The 17,050-nt window shown below is 37.3% G+C and overlaps 1 protein-coding gene across 1 annotated transcript in view; it reads right to left on the bottom strand.

The window, feature by feature from the left end:
• The window catches only part of FAP (fibroblast activation protein alpha), a 71,271-nt gene extending 64,468 nt beyond the window's left edge, over positions 1 to 6,803 (bottom strand). Inside the window, exons 1-2 of the mRNA XM_029225403.1 lie at positions 6,496 to 6,803; positions 6,079 to 6,163 (exon numbers count right to left, since the gene is read on the bottom strand). Coding sequence (XP_029081236.1) covers positions 6,079 to 6,163; positions 6,496 to 6,501 — 91 coding nt within the window. The 5' untranslated portion in view covers positions 6,502 to 6,803. The remainder of the gene's footprint in view (positions 1 to 6,078; positions 6,164 to 6,495) is intronic.
• Between the last annotated feature and the right edge of the window lie 10,247 nt (positions 6,804 to 17,050).

Raw genomic sequence — 17,050 nt, 5'->3', positions numbered from 1 at the left:
TGGTTCTTAAGAACCTTTAGCCTTGATTCCACCTCCCCTATTTGAACTTTAGAACATGTTTTTCTCAAGGACTGTATGTGACTAGATATTCTTGTGTAAGTTGTAACAATTCGCTTTGGAAATCAGAGAAAGGTAAATTCCTCTGCATAATAGGAGTCATCCAAAGACTTGGATTATTTTCTAAATTATTTAGAATTTGACAAAACTCAAAGAATTTTCCAAGATTCATCTTCTGTGATTTTAAAATCCAAGTGCAAAGTAGAGAAATATAATCTGCAAGGTTGATGTGTTTACACTCAACTCAAAAGCTCTGTTATGTCCATGAACTTTCTGAAACTTTTCCTCAGCACTTTAGACTTCCCCATATTTCCTCCAAAAGAACAGTGAATAAATAAGCTTAAAACTCTTAAGATATTTGAGGGAATCTGTTTCACAGTTCTGAATGTTGATACTGGGAAAATTTTAAGCCTTAAAAACATATTCACATCTCCTTTGATGACAATTTGGTCTCACAAACATCTTATTTTATGAAAAGTGGTTGTTGCGGTTATAATAGTAGTAATAGTAACAATAATGATAATAATAGTAACAATGGTTTTCTGCCTAAAATATAGACATTCTAAATGATATTTATTCTTATAAAATATTGATTTATATTCTGTCTAAATCATCTGTGACTTCAGATATCTTCTGAAATAAATTATATAAGGTATTACTTACCTAAGTAAGCAATCACTATAAATTTTATATGTGTGTGTACAGTCATAAGTACATATGTATATATGTATTTTCCTGTGTTCATTTGTTTACATAATTTTGGCCTCACAGCTATCACTTTCCTTTTGATTCCTTGAACTTCCCAAATATACTTTCCTGCTTCAGAGCCTTTGTATCTGCTTTTCCCTCTGCATTGAGGGTCTAGCCCCCAGCTTGCGTCCTTCCGTCCTTAAGGTCTTGGCTCAAATATAATCTCAGAGAAGCCTTCCTTGACCACTTCTGTTATGAACTGAATTGTGTCCCCCCAAAATACATAAATTGAAACTCTAACCCTCAATGGAACTGTATTTGTAGATAAGTCCTTTAACAAGGTAATTAAGATTATGTAAGACCATAATGGTGGAGCCCTAATCTGATAGAACTGGTGGTGCCCTTATTGGAAGAGGAAGAGACACCAGGAGCGCACATGCACAGAGGAAAAGCCATATGAGGACAAAACAAGAAGGCATCCATCTACAAGCCAAGGAGAGAAGCCTCCAGAAAAACTAAAGCTGACTATACCTTGATCATGGACTTCCAGCCTCCAGAACTGTGAGAATATAAATATCTGTTGTTTAAGCCACCCAGTCTGTGATATTTTGTCATGGCAGCCCTAGATGTCTAACACAGCCTCCACTCCAGTTGCTTTCTGTAGCACTTTTACGAATTTGAAATACTCTATTAATTCACTTATTTACTTGTTTATTATCAGATTGTCCTTTCCTAAGGCCAGAGACCTTGTCATTCATGCCTTATACCTGTGCTTGGTAGTTAGAAGGCGCTCAATAAATAATTCGTTGAACAAATAACCAAAGTATCCAGGAGCACAGTGGACTGGGTATTGTGGATAATGGATAACTATGGATGCTAATCTCTGTTTTTTCATATTCAGTAGATTGCTATTTTTAATCTCAGGAAGAATACTATAGCTTCTTCAGTCCAAAGGTTAAAAATCCAAGTGTTTATAGGAGTCAAGCAGATGTTGTAAGTGAATATGGTACCTTGTGTAAATAAAATAGAAAGTATTTTCTATTTTCTATTGGGGTATGTAGCAAACTGGAGAACTCACTGTCAATCTAAAGACAACTGCTTCTCAGCCGACTATTATCTTGGGCCCAATGTTGCCAGATCTAATATTTAAAAAGAAGCCCAAAATGTACATTTCTATGTGAAATCTTCCGATTTTAAAAAGTTGACAACTAATACAAACTTGTATAAAACACTGCAGGCCAAAACCACCACCACCACCAACAACAAAAAAAAACAATAAAAGAAAAAGTGTGCAAAGGTAGACAGGAGGACTTCAGGGAGATCTGAGGCTAGGCTAATGATGGTTCTCCTTTCACAGCAGGTACTAGAGGTCCTCCCTGCCCAGGAGAACTTGGATTTCTCCACACTACATAATCTCCCTCTTCTTTCTCTCTCACTCAGTCTTATTCTGCATCCTCACCCACCTCAGCTTCCTTTATCATATCTCTTCCTTTCTTCAATCTTGCTTTTGCCTCAGAGCTGCCAATATCCTTTATGAGGGCCTTGCACACAAAATTTCTGAAAAAATATTTGTTTTTGATCCAAGGAGGTGGGGGATAGGAACAGGGATGCTGCCCAGGGATAAGTACTCCCTACTCTCAGACTTAAGAAGAGCATTATTGAAATTAAAATACATCACACAGAAGGCCTAGTTGCCATCTTTGTGTGCTAGGATGGAGAGCACAATAAAATGGTAGCTACCATTTATTAAGCTGCTACAAAATGTTAGAAATGTTAGAAAAAATAGTTAGTGTTTATTGAGTGTTTGCTTATCACCATGTAGGGAACTCTATGCTCGACAGAAATCAAGAAAAGTGCAGATAGCTCCCACAATTCCTTTCACAAAGGTCCAGGAATTCAGAAACTATTAATCATGAAGCAACGCCATAGAGAATTTACTTGCAAAATTCTGTAGCTTCTGTTACTTTCCAATTCTAGCTTTTTGTTTGTTTGGTTTTTGTCTTTTCACCTCTGTATATCTCTTGAAACAAAAAGTTATGTATTTATCCTTGGAGTTGGCGAAAATGAGGAAAAGGCGAGGAGCTTAGTTTCCACTCTTGGTTTGGTTGCATCTTTACACAGGAAGAGGAGTGATGCTTGGGAAGAAGAATCTCAAGAGAAAAAATAGAGACAGGAGAAAAGAAAGGGAATCGGTTGAAGGAGTAGGCTGAGGCCAAGGAGGACGGCCTGGGTCTAAGGGGTGGAAACTCATATGTGTTTCCCATTCGGTGAAAATAAAAAAAGGAAAACTTGGCAGTCTCAAACAAAGTTTTCTGTTATTTTTATTATTATGTGAGTGAGCTAAACGAATCTTTCTCATTTCACCATTCCATGCCCTATTTGTTCCTAAAATCCTACCTAATTCCTCCAAAGCTCTTTTAATCCTGAGATTGGTGTTCCTGGGACCTGCTCCCTCCTTGGAAAAGCCCCTTTCTTCTTCTTTCACTTACACTCAGTGGTTTAAGTGAGCCAGTGGTCTAAGTGAACTCCTGATCTCATATTCGTGGTGATGACTGAGCATCCATACTGGGTGCTTACCGTGCTTTCAGAGGAAAGTCTAAATCGCAGTATCTTTGTTTCCCCAACTAGCACAATGATGGGCAGGTGGAACTCAATTAGTTGAGTGGGACTAACTAGTGGGACTTCATTTGTTATTATATAAATAAATGAATGAGTGTTTCATAAGGGGGTCCTTAAGTTTCTCAAAGGAAGACTGTTCTTAATGCTGGCGCATAAATCCTGGGTTAGGAATACGAGGGCACTTAAGGCAATTGTGAGGTAATCGGATTTCTGATGAAGTGTGAAAAGAAGGCTAAAGAGAAGCTTGTTTGGCTCTGATTTTTCCATTCTTCCTTCCTCTTTCTCCTTCCCTTCTCCTGCCTTGCCACCTCAGATCCTCCCTCACCAGCCACTGGGCAGATGTGAGACTGAGAACTGGACCTGAAGTTCCACACTGGGGATGGCTGAGGAGCAGGGTGTGAGGAGAAAAGAGGGAAGTCATCAGGGCACACTTCACATCAGGGCTGCCTGGACCACTGACTCAAGGCAAGAAGAGTCTCAACCCCGGTCCTGCTCAGGAAAGTAGATAAATGAATAGTCCCCTGTACAATTTACTTAAGTGACATTCTGATAAGTTCTTCAGCAAATTTAGAATAGAAAAAGAATGGTATTATGGAAGAAAATAGTTCTCAGCTTTTTTATGATTTTCTGTTGCTGAAAGAGTACTAAAATTTCATCTGGGACTTCCCTGGCGGTGCAGTGGTTAAGAATCCGCCTGCCAATTCAGGGGACACGGGTTCAAGCCCTGGTCCGGAAAGATCCCACATACCGTGGAGCAACTAAGCCCGTGCACCACAACTACTGAGCCCGCGTGCCACAACTACTGAGCCCACATGCCACAACTACTGAAGCCCGCGCGCCTAGAGCCCGTGCTCTGCAACAAGAGAAACTGCCGCAATGAGAAGCCTGTGCAACGCAACGAAGAGTAGCCCCCGCTCACCAAAACTAGAGAAAGCCCACGCGCAGCAAAGAAAACCCAATGCAGCCCAAAATAAATAAATAAATAAAATATTAAATTACTTCAAAAAAACTTATAATAAATAAATAAATAAAATATCATCGGAAGCTTAAACTGATTATTTCACTCTATCTGAAAATTACTTTGCTCTGAGAATCTCCTGTTGGTTGAAACAGAAAATTAGCTTATAAAGAACATAGGACTTTTATAATATATGTAGATTATAACATATATCTATGTTAAACTTGGGCAGAGGGTAAGGATTGGGATTATATATAATTAGACAAATATCTATGAACGTGTATAGTTATATACTATAACTGTAGTATATTTCTTATTAGAAATTATGACTCTATAATTCCAAAGTGCAAATGCAACCCATCCTTGCCTGTAGACAAGGTGCAGGCTCACCATAAAATCCACACACTTTTGTTCTCAGAACATTTGTTTCTGATGGAGCAAAGTGTCCATTTCAAGTATTGGGGAGTTTTCTTTAAAATTCAGGAACTAATTTTGAATGTATTAACATCCAAAGGGCCAATAGGAACTAACTTACTACCTGACAATTGCTGATGTGAGGAAAATATGGCCCCCAAACGAGGAAAGACACCAGTCTGAAAATAATTTTAAATTGAAAAAATATAAAAAATGTGAACTCAGGCTATCTCAACAGCCTCAGAATAATCTTGTGCTAGCAGAGAGGAATGAGGACTGAAAATCAACACTGAAGATACAGGAACATTGCCTTCGTTTTATTGGTTAACCTCTTCATTTTGTAATTCTGTGAAAATCCCATGAGCATTTTGAATTTTTCAAAATATTTTCCTATATTTCATTTTTTAAAGCAACAAATCATTCAGGACTCATACTTTCTTTAGCTAAAGGCTTGTCATTGATCTTCCTTTACTGTCAGTTAGCTTTTAACCAAAGATATTTTCCACTTTAGCTATCATAAGATTTTAATATTTGCTGATACAAACTTTTTTCCTTTCCCTGGACCCCAAGGCAGAAGACCTGTTATTATTGTACATTTTTCCTGTTTAGAACTTGAGCTTCTTTTCAGAGTTTCATAAAAATCTATTTCTCTAATATCACTGAAATATTTATAGACAGAGTCTTAATTTAAATCCAAACTAGCCCCCAACATCAGTCTCCCAAGTTTTAGCAAGGTGAGATCAATCTTAATCTAAGCTTTTCTAAAAAGGATAAATTTATAACTAAACATAACGCTTGCTTAATAATATTTAGTCTTCTAACTTGATTTTCTTGGCTACTGCATCTAGAACAACAATTTCACTTTTTCTATGCAGCTATTCTCGAGATCTCTATTCTTGACTGCCTCCCTAAATTTTTGGAAAGACTCATAATAAAAATTTCCATAGGTTCTGTTTTAACTTTTCCATTCTTACTCATCTTTACTTTCCATGAGGCAATCCAATAACGAAAGCAATGTTAGTTAAAAATATTGTCTCTAAAGGCCTGTCAAAGCTTGGAATTTAGCACATACTTTGCAGAGATGTAGGGGTGATATAGAAGAGCACTCAGGTTTTTCTATTGCTGAAATAATACTGGAAACCTCTTCCTACCCATGCCTTAAATTCCTCAGTATTTCTGGTTGCTCAACAACATATCTGGGAGCTTATAAGTCTTCTTAGAAATAACAGATTTACTTTGGAAAATAAGCACTTAGGAAATGTTCGATCACTTGTGACCAAGCACTAGTGCATTTTCCGAAGTATTCTAGGCAGACAGAGCAAATTAGAGAAAATTCTTACCTCTTGAAGGACGTAAGACAATGCACATCACCAATAAGGCAAGCACAGCAGAAGTGGCAACTCCAAGTACAATTTTTAACCATGTCTACATAAAATAAAGAAAATTAGACATATAAATGGTTTCTGCTAAATAGTAGAATTGGCAAGCTTTTGTTTACACCTAAATCCTCTTTCTCCCTCCCCATAAAGCTTTTGATTGTCTTCCACTGATCTGGCTATAATTGCTGGAATTCTTCCAGCTCTGCAAGGAGAAATGTTTCTACAGTATATTTAGAACAAATTTCCCAATCCCAACCCACTCCAGGAAGTACATACTTATGTACAAATCCTCACCTTCTAAACGATAGAAAACTCTGATTGCGCTCAACTCAGCCAGCCCCCATGCTTTAGCAAGTATCTGAGGCTGCATATACTAACCTTCATTTTTTCCAGATGTTTTTGAAAGTTAGCTAATTCTGACTTCAGAGCGTGGGTCACCGGATCTGTGAAAACCGTTGAAAGAAGTAAGTCTGTCTTCGTAGTTGGAAGCCGAAGCTAGGGCAAGGGTTTTTTTTTTCTTTCCACAGACTTTTGAATACCGTGCCAAATTTCAAAAGATTTCTGTAAAATCAGAAACAGATTTTGGGGGCGTTCTTGGCCTTGAAATGAACTGTGAGTGGCTCAAGGGAGGTTTTATAGCATTCTCATCCTTGTAAATTCTACACCAACATCTGCTTACGTTGCCACACAGAAGTTTTTTTTTTTTAATTATTTTTTACAAGTTTAGGTTTCTGTTTCATTTTCTTCTAGAAATCACTTACAGATCACATTGGCAAGTCATTGGGTTTTGGATAACCTTTCTATTTGCAACCAAAAGAAGAATTTAAAATAATATAAATTCCAGGTGTGTACAGTACACATATATCTCTCATTTTTAGCAGAGGGAGAAAATTAAAGTCACATAAGATTTTGTGAGAAAGACACCACATTACTGCAATTTCTTTGCTTCCTCTGGGAGATTATGAGGTACTGCAGACAGAAATGTTTTTCTTTCAGCACAATTTCTTTGTCCATATAGCACCATATGCACTTTCAGTAAATACAGAAGTTTAAAAATTCAACTGTCTAAACCCACGACTGCTTTACTTTAAAGAAATAAAATGCCATCTGGTGAAATTTAGGATGGGTTAGGTGTGTATGCACAGGCCAGAAAGATGGAAAGATCAGTAAGAATAATTTACCAGCAGACCTTTGAAAGAATGAAAATGGCTTTGCAAAAGTGATATTTTTGCTTCCCTCTCAGAATAGCTTCTGAGAGAGGAGAACAGTTAGTAATTATAAAGCCTTTAAAATAAATAAAAAAGCATTTGAGAAGAGAAGTAAGTTGTATGTACAATTTCATTTTGGATAAATTTACATAAATCCAAAGCAATCGGTCCACTTGACATCAGTAAAATGGTGGTCTGAATTAAAACACACACATACACATGCACACACACACACACACACACACACACACCAGTTTCTTGGAGTATATCGGCTGGTTCAATGCAATTCATTTGGATAGATTCTGTTGTTCCACATACATACGGTTGTTAACCTACTGTCTTTTAGTTCTTCCACTAATGGTTTTCTTCTTTGGACATTTGTAATGGTCTCAACCTGACTAAAACAAACTTCATGGTGAGCTTTCATGGATTTTTCATGAAAAGTAATGAGGAAATGTTCCTGAAATCTTTTGCTGTTTGCTTTATTCAACTGGTCTGATTACCATGGGAGGCTTTCTCCAGCAAAGAGCAGGATGGTGGCTTATGAACTTCCTCTTAGACATTCTCCAGACATCCCTCCCTGAATTCCAGCCTTATGAAAATTCTGTTGAGGAAAATGAGTCATTAAGCACTTACTGGCAGAGAGATGTAACCACCCTGAGTTAGAGAGGAGCCCCTCCTTCCTTTCCAGTTGATGGGGTCAGCTCTTTACAAACTGAAGCAAGCATTAAGATAAACATCCAAGTTATGCTATACGCTTGTAGGCATCTCCGTGTGATTGTGAGATCCTCAAATGCAAGATAAAAGTCACCAGCCAGGTCCCAAATGGACTGCTCCCATGTGGGTCCTCTTGGACTGATTGCCTTCTTTGGAAAATTCACACAACGTGTTCTCAGAAGTTCTGTCCCAGTCTGCCAAAGCCTCAAAGTCCGCAAGTACTTTTTAGTGAATTATTCCCATGACTTTACATCCTGAAGAGAAACTGACTATAATAAATGATTAGGGCATGATTAAAATGGTTACTCTTGGCTTTAGCATTTAAAAATGCACTGATGTGTGTGACTGGTCTGAGTACCACTTAGGACTGCAGTCAAGTGTGGGTGTCTGCAAGAAAATCATTCTGACAGGATCTAAGGAGAAATCAGGGTGCTTTAAGAGGGAGAAATTTAAATTGAAACTGTTAGTGAGAAGGAAAATTATAGGCTAAAACACATTTCTTTAGTTTTGTTTGTTTTTTCCTTGGATGGTTGGGTGATTCAAACTGCAACTTCTGGAAAATTCTGACTGGTTTGAATGGTTTCAAGAAAAATGAGACTGACTGCAGAAATAAAGATGTCAAGATTTTTTCCATCTGATTCCATGAGTTAGGGATACATTGCTTATAACAGAACTGTAAATGTCCATCTCTTTGAGATAATGTGTAAATGCTCTAATTTTCATCCAAACAAGTACTCCCACAAAAAAATTTAGATTCTTTTAATATTATAACATCTTCACTGACTTTTTTTCCTTTTAGAGTCAAAATGAAAAAGCTTATACTAACATTTTTTTAAACATTGAGGAAACTGACTACTATTCTTATTTTATACAGTTAGTTAATATCTAGTCAACATTTTTGTTGGGAAAACAAATATGAGTAAGCCACAGTGTGCATCTTCAGGAAGCTTACATTCTTCTACAAGCTTGGCAAGTAAGTCCTTACATATTTGTTTCTTTTCCCTCTCTGGAGCTCTTACTGAGAATGAGCCTGAATCTAAGTTTGTGCTTAGTAGAAAAGAACCTACTTTTCTGGGTTTGTTGACTGCTGCACGGACTCAGAAGGAGAGACAGAAAGTAAACATGGCTCATGTTTGTGATCCTTAATTCAAGTCCTATTTTTGCCAAGACTGGGACTTTTCTCAGAAAGCAACTCTGGATCTATTCATTCCTCCAGAAATAGAAAGTATGACTTTGGCCTGTAAACAATTAAGAGCAAGAATTAGGATAGTAGAGGCTCAAGTGAGCTTTTTCCAGAGATGGACCGTATAAGGCTTAATTTAGAATATGACTGCATTTTAGTAAGCCCACTGGATAAGTTAACTATAACATAAATCCTTAGCTTGCTAAGAGAGCTTTCTAGAACTATTTAGTAATAGCCACTGTGTGTCTGCCAAAAATGATTTTGATTTAGATGTTTTCCGAGAAAGCACATTCAACTATATATTCCTACAGTGTGAAGGTTAAGATGATGCTGAAAGCATAAATAAGGATGTTGTGTTTTTAATTGGGGGTAGGGAGATAAAAAGACATGCATTCATTAACCAAAAGCTAAAATAGATTAATTAAGGTTGAGTGATACTCTAAAATAAAAATTTGCTCCAAAGAAGGCCATGCCTGCCCATTTGATTCCTCAGATTTGGTAAAAATTTCCTGTCAACTGTTTTATACAAAGTGTTTTAATACATTTCATTTAACTCATACCAAAACTCACTTTAATGATTAGGAAACGGAGCCCTGAAAAATTAGGTAACTTGCCCAAGATTCCAACAGGAACCAATGTTACTATGTTATATTGCTTCTTTATGATAATTCCTGAAGCTGATTCCAAAGTAATAAATATGTTTTTTAAAATAAATAAATAAAATTTTTAATTAACATCTCATTGATTTTCTTTTGAAACACATCTTGAGGGGGTGATGGTAAAATAATTACAGCTAAAATATGCGTAATCTCACATCTTCAGAGGACATTGTTACACATGACTCAAAAGACCACAGTCTTACTCTGCAGGGACTGTGTCCAAAATGTTCACTTGGTTAGAGTTTTGTTAGAATTGAGGTCTGATAATCACAGCAGTAGTTATATAGTACCTGGTGTTAGAAGGTCTTCCTCCAGGGACTTGTTTAAATTAAGGGATTCATCAGAATATCCAACATCAAAGATATTTGAGACCTAAGTCAAGAAAAGCTAAGATTGGGACTTCCCTGGTGGCACAGTGGTTAAGAATCTGCCTCCCAATGCAGGGGATGCTGGTTCAATCCCTGGTCAGGGAACTAGATCCCACATGCCTGCTGCAACTAAGAGTTAGCATGCCACAACTGAGGACCGCACAACCCACAACTAAGACCTGGCACAACCTAAATAAATAAATAACTAATAATAATAATAATAAAAAGAAGAGCTAAGATTGTCAAAGCTCATAGTAACTATCCCATAGTTATTGATCTGGAAGACATGACATAACAGCATCAATGAAAAATGATACAGCTTAAACTACTTTTGAATCTGATTTATTTTCTAAAACCCCAGTTGTTACAAGAGGGAGAATATGAAGCAACATGCCTCCTAGTTTGTAATTGATACCTACTTTCTTAATAGATGTTATAATTAGATGCCAGTGGTTTATTATCCTCTAATAATTAGGGCAAGGTCTCCTTAGTGGCCCAGAGAGTTAACAGTCAAGTTGGATTAGAAAAGAAACAGTACGGAAACAACGTGTTTCTTTGGGTGTTTTGATGTAGTTTGAAAACGCAAATATTGGACTTCCCTGGTGGCTCACTTGTTAAGAATCTGCCTGCCAATGCAGGGGACATGGGTTCGAGACCAGGTCCAGGAAGATCCCACAAGCCGCGCAACAACTAAGCCCGTGTGCAACAACTACTGAGCCTGCACTCTAGAGCCCGCAAGCCGCAACTACTGAGTCCGTGTGCTGCAACTACTGAAGCCTGCGTGCCTAGAGCCTGTGCTCCACAACAAGAGAAGCCACCACAGTAAGAAGCCTGTGCACCACAACGAAGAGTAGCCCCCCTTCGCCGCAACTAGAGAAAGCCTGCATGCAGCAATGAAGACCCAACACGGCCAAAAATAAATAAAATAAAATAAATAAATTTAAAAAAATAAAAATGCAAATATTACATTTCCTTAGAAGTAGTTAATCAATAGGCTTGATCATATTAAATAGTTTAAATTGAATGTGTAAGTGTTTTATATACTTTGATAAAACTTATTAAAGACACTGCTACTTCACTAGTATTTTAGAGTAGAGCTAATAGCTAATGCTTACTGAACACTTTTATTAATCCTGACATTTTTCTAAGCCCGGTACCTGTACTCTCTCATTTCATCTTCAGAACATTAGTACCATTATGATCTTCATTTGAAACATAAGGACATGGATGCACAGAAAATTTAAGTAACTCCCTCACAGTCATATAGCTTATGACTATGTGTTCATGAGCAATGTGGGCAGTAGCAATGGCACATGAACCCAAACAGTCTTATTCTATAACACGATTTGATTGGTCCATGTTTAAGTTACTGCCAAGAGGGTATATATAGGTATAGTGATGGAATGTGTAATCGAGACTGGATCTAGGAGGAGGTAAAGCAGAAGGAAGATATTAGATGGGCTAATAAGCTGGATATCTTGATGAGGCCAGTGATAGAATAGGAAGTAAAGAAGTTGTTACCAGAAAGGAGCAGGTTTCAGTTTAAGATTTCAGTTCAAAGTGCTGACAAGGTCTAGGGTGTGGATCCAGAAGTAGTGACTGAGGAAGAGGAAAGAAGGGAAGGTACCTAGAGATATAAATAGTTGTCAAAACAGTGAGAGGCAAGGGAATCATTTGAGATGTGTATCTGGGAACTTAATTTACCTCAAATTATGGCAATACTTGTGGAGGGGGAAGAAATACACTGACTCACATTCTAAGCTCTTTATAAAAGATTTGGAGAGATTCCCAGATCAAACTGGTAGAATGAACATGTACATCAATTTCTCTGCCTTCTGAAACACCATTAAACTGATTGCAAAAGGAAGAAAAGGATAAGGCATGTAACAATGGAGAGATGGAGAGAGTATCACCAGTGGATAAAGCAGAGCAGAAATAGCAACTGCCTGGGACACATCTAGAAAGAAACTTGCATGGAACAGTTCCAGAATTGAAATGGCATTTACCACTGAGGGTAAGAGAGAGAAATGGTGCTGGAAAAAAGGAGGCTAGTTAGATATCCATATACGGACTCTTCATCTCTGGATGCAAAACAGTCTGCAGCTGAGCATTTACCCCAGGCAAAAAACAAAAGATTAAATTTTAAGAGATACTAAACTACTGTTGTGGAGTACCAGAGGAGCCAGTTGGGAGTCAGTGCAACAAAGTAAATTCAGTCCTCCGGCTCAAGGGCTCCCTGACCTCTTATCCTTAAACAAAACCCACCAGCTGACAAGTCCCACCTGCATAACAGGGTCTCTCCATTCTTCACTCATTCTTATGTCTGCTACAAAAACCAAGCATCAGTAGACAAGGATAATATTTTTTTTAAAAAAAGAAGAATCCAAACCTTAAAACATGAAAGAAAAGTAAAGACACTAAGAAGGACAAGTAGGAAAAAAAAAAAAAGACACTCAAGAAAAATAGAAAAAAATGACCAGGAAGATAATTATGAGAACAGAAGACAACCTTTAAAAAAGCTTGAATTCAGCAATCCCACTTCTGGCTCATATCCAAAGGAAATGAAGACGGGATATCAAAGAGATATCTGCACTCCCATGTTCATTGCAGCATTATTCACAATAGCCAAAATATGGAAACAACCTAAGTGTCCATCAGCAGGTGAGTGGATAAGGAATTCTGGTATACATATACAATGGAATATTATTCAACCATGAGAAAGAAGGGATCCTGTCATTTGTAACAAGATGGATGGATCTGGGAGGCATTATGCGAGGTGAAATAAACTAGACAAAGAAAGACAAATATGTCATGTTAACACTTACACATAAAATCTTTAAAAAAATGTCAAACTCATAAACACAGAGTAGAAAAGTGGCTGCTGGGGAAATAGGGGGAGCTTGGTAAAGGGTACAAACTTTCAGCTATAAGCTGAATAAGGTCTGCGGATCTAATGTAAAGCATGGTGATTACAGGTGATAACACTGTATTGTACAAACAAAAGTTGCTAAGAGAGAAGAACTTAAATATTCTTACAAAAAAATGTGAGGTGATGCATGTATTAATTAACTCAAGGGGGGTTCCTTTCATAATGTATATGTATATCAAATCACCATGATTTACACCTTAAATATCTTGCAATTTTACTTGTCAGTTATACCCCAATAAAGCTAAAATTTTAAAAAAATTTAAAAGCTTGAATTAGCATCCTCACTGTGATTCAATAAGATATTGCCACAATTTAGACAACAGGTTATGAAAAACTAATATTGAAAAAGCTCTTACATATTGAAAATACGATTGCCAAATTTTTAAAAATCGATATAGGTTTTGGGAAATGAAATTGAAGAAATCTCTCAGAACAGAAAGACGAAGATGGATAATATGATGAAAAAGGTAAGACACATAGAATAAAAACTCAGAAAGTCCAACATCCAATTAGTAGGAGTTTGAGAAAGAAATGTCAAAGAAAGCAGAGGGAAAGTATTATTATAGAATGAAGGCAAGAGAATTTCCCAAAGATGAAGAAGAAAATACATCTTCTGGGCCTACAAAATGCCCAGGGCAAAATATGAGAAAAAAACTCATACAAAGACATATAACTGTGAACTTCTAAAATATTAATTACAAAGAGAAAATTCTAAATTCTTCCAGAGAGAAAAAATTGCCTACAAAAGAAGCAAGAATTAGACTGACAACAAATTTACCATCTGCCAACTAGATGCCGCAGAACAAAGGTGGAATGTTTTTAAAGTTCTGAGAGAAAAGGCTTGTCATGCTAGAATCTACTTAGTCACGATAGGAGTCAAATACGAGGACAAAATGAAGAGAGTTTCAGAAGTATGAAAACTCAGAAAGCTTACACCCCAGATATCCTTTCTTAGGAAGGAACTTGAGGGTGTATTTCAGCAAAATGAGGCATTAAAGTACTGAAGTCATCATTCAGGGGAGAGAAAAGCTGAGCCAAGAAAGAAAGAATCTGGTCTTTGAAAACCCGAGGCTAACATTTTGTGAACCCCTGTCTCCAGTCTTTTCTAAAGACAGATCTATTCCTTTGCATAACTAATTTTTTCTAAGTTTGAATTGTTTTTCATGCCACTTGTAAATAGGAGTCCCAATAGTCACACAACTGATGGAAGTAATTGACGGTATGTAAAAGTAGGATCTTAGAAACATTCTCTACTAAGCAGCATGAGAAGTTCTGTTAGACCCACAGAGAAAGAAATGTAATCCTGCTAAACCATTTAGCTCAAAAGCAATACTTACCTAGTCACAATAGTTTGAGTGTTTATAGGTTTTACGTTTTTACAATTCATGTGGACAAATCACAAAAGACTATTTTGTAGTCAGAAATTATTGATCAGAATGATTTATTATTTATATGTTAATAAAATTAAATGTATAGCTAACAAAGTTGGAAAGTGGAAGGGGGGTGAAGAAACACAGATAGATGGATAAGAAAACACATGCCCTCATCTCCCAAAGCAGGCAGTCAAGAGATAGGAGTGATGAACAGAATAAGAATTGGAAGTACACATAACTGTCCCTGCCATGTCATCTCCAAATGGTGTTGAGGGCACAGTGTAGGAAGGGAATATTTACCTTAGTAGAAATATAGAACCATGTGATTTTTCATATTGTTTCAGAAAGTTTAAAAGATAAATCTGAAAATGAATATGATGAATTAGCAGGTCTTCTTCACTAAGTAGTCTCATACAGTAGGTGACATTTGTGGATTTGCCTGGGTAAACTGCCTGTTTCTACCATTTACCTATTTTTTTCTATTGTGCTATGGAGCAAACGTGTCTGGCAGACGGTGTAGGGAAAGATTACGATAGCAAAGTAAGATTTAGGGATGAGAAAATAGGAAAGACATTACCAACATGGGCTCAAGTTTTTGCTTGTGTCACCTTCTCAATGAGGCTCAATCACTCCCTTAAAATTGACCCCCCTCCACCTCCAGTTTTTCTTAGCTTACTCTTCTTTTCTTCCATAGATTTTGCCACTTCCCAATATCCTGGAATATATATGTATGTATTATTTTTATTGCTTATTCCTCTTTACCTCACATACTATCTCCATTTTTGGCTTGTTTCACTCATATAGCCCAAGGACATAGGAACAATTCTTGGTGTAAGGTAAGTGCTTAATAAATATTGTTATCTGAATGAATGCATGAAGAAGAATATAGAGGATTTGGTGCTCGCTGGCTGCTCACTGTGGGCCCAAGCTAGATATGGCTCAAAGAGAGCACCTCCAGGTGTGACCAGTAAAGGGCCAAGCTCATGATTATTAAACAATCAGATATTAACAATTGTTGTCTTAACAATTATCGCTTAATCCTTGTGTTACTGTTTTAGCGTGCCTTTCAACGTGAATTGCAGTTTAGTTCATTATAACATGGAGAATTAGTAATAGGAGATTTTACTGCAGATATTCAGTTATTTTTTCCTGAGAACTGAGGGAAGATTACCAACTATGGATGAGAAGTATCTGTTTTATGGATTAGTAAAGTGAGAATTAGTTGAACTTCATGTCTACTTCCTTTTGACATTCTAATTAGTGAAATTTCAATTAATACATAATCTAATCAATTCTGTGTTCCACTCTGATAATTTTTCTAATGTTGACCTGAAATAAATAGACTGCCAGATACTTCTCCAGCAAAGAGGGGTTTATTCGGGATCAGCAGAGAATTGCTATTTGGGGTCCGTGACCATGATGAGCCAAGTGCAAGTTCCCCTGCACAGCAAGCAAAGGAGAATGCTTTATAGGGAGGAAAAGGAAGTTGAGAGGGCTGTAGTAAACAAAGAGCCCATAGCTTTTCATTGGCTGAGTCCTCGCCAGGAAAGAAGAGTACTTTTTCTTCTTCCTGTTGGACCCTGCTATCCTTGAAGGGCGTGAGAGCTCCCTCTTCTGGTCTCCCAATTGTATTGATGTTTCTGTCTATTAATATTTTACATCTCCCCCTTTTGATCAAGATCTTCCTCTGAGGGACTCCCCTAGCAGTCCAGTGGTTAGGATTCCGAGCTTACACTGCAGGGAGCACAGGTTCTACCCCTGGTCAGGGATATGTCTCATGGCACAGCCAAAAAAAAATCTCTGAATGCATTGCTTATCAACAGTTAGGTTTTCTGGTTTCAGTGACCTTTTATCTTTTACTGTCAGGAAGGACCTTTCCTAGGTATAATATCTTATATATCATACCTAGTGTCCAGATTAGAAAACTATTAAGGTCACATTAGAGAAACAAGGAGGAGTAGGAAGGAGAACTCCCAGGCATTTTTTATCTCAAGTCCATATGCTATCAAGATCATAGACACTGGAGATCATCTGAAGCATTATGTCATCATCAAAGTTTTGGCAACAAACTTCCAACATGCCTAGTCTGGATATTTTAGGAAAGCTGTCTTATCAGAGGTCATCTACTTCAATTCTCTGAAATCTTTACTTTTAGGTCACCAGATGATGATCTAGTCAATGTTTGGTGCTTTCTTTAGGTGTGTCTTGTGAATCCAAGAGTCTATTCCTTGGAGTTTGACAGCACAAGGGTTGGTTAGTAGTACCTGATAGGGACCTTTTGAGAAAGGTTGAAGAGAGGTATTCTGGAAGTGCCTTTTCCAGTAGATGAAACTCCAGGTTGCAAGGTATGATGCTTAAGGTCTTCATCTCCCAAGGGCACACTGTGAAAATATTGCTCTACCAAAGCATTATTATTTTTATTAGAAGCAATTAGGCCTTTGCAATATTGGAATATATCTCCTTTTCACAGTCGTGTGTCAAAAAAAGCAGGAGCCA

Source organism: Monodon monoceros, unplaced genomic scaffold (genome assembly GCF_005190385.1).
Source record: "Monodon monoceros isolate NGI ecotype Baffin Bay Population unplaced genomic scaffold, NGI_Narwhal_1 Super_Scaffold_16, whole genome shotgun sequence".
Classification (NCBI taxonomy): Eukaryota; Metazoa; Chordata; class Mammalia; order Artiodactyla; family Monodontidae; genus Monodon; species Monodon monoceros.
This window is presented reverse-complemented; position numbering and strand designations above follow the sequence as displayed.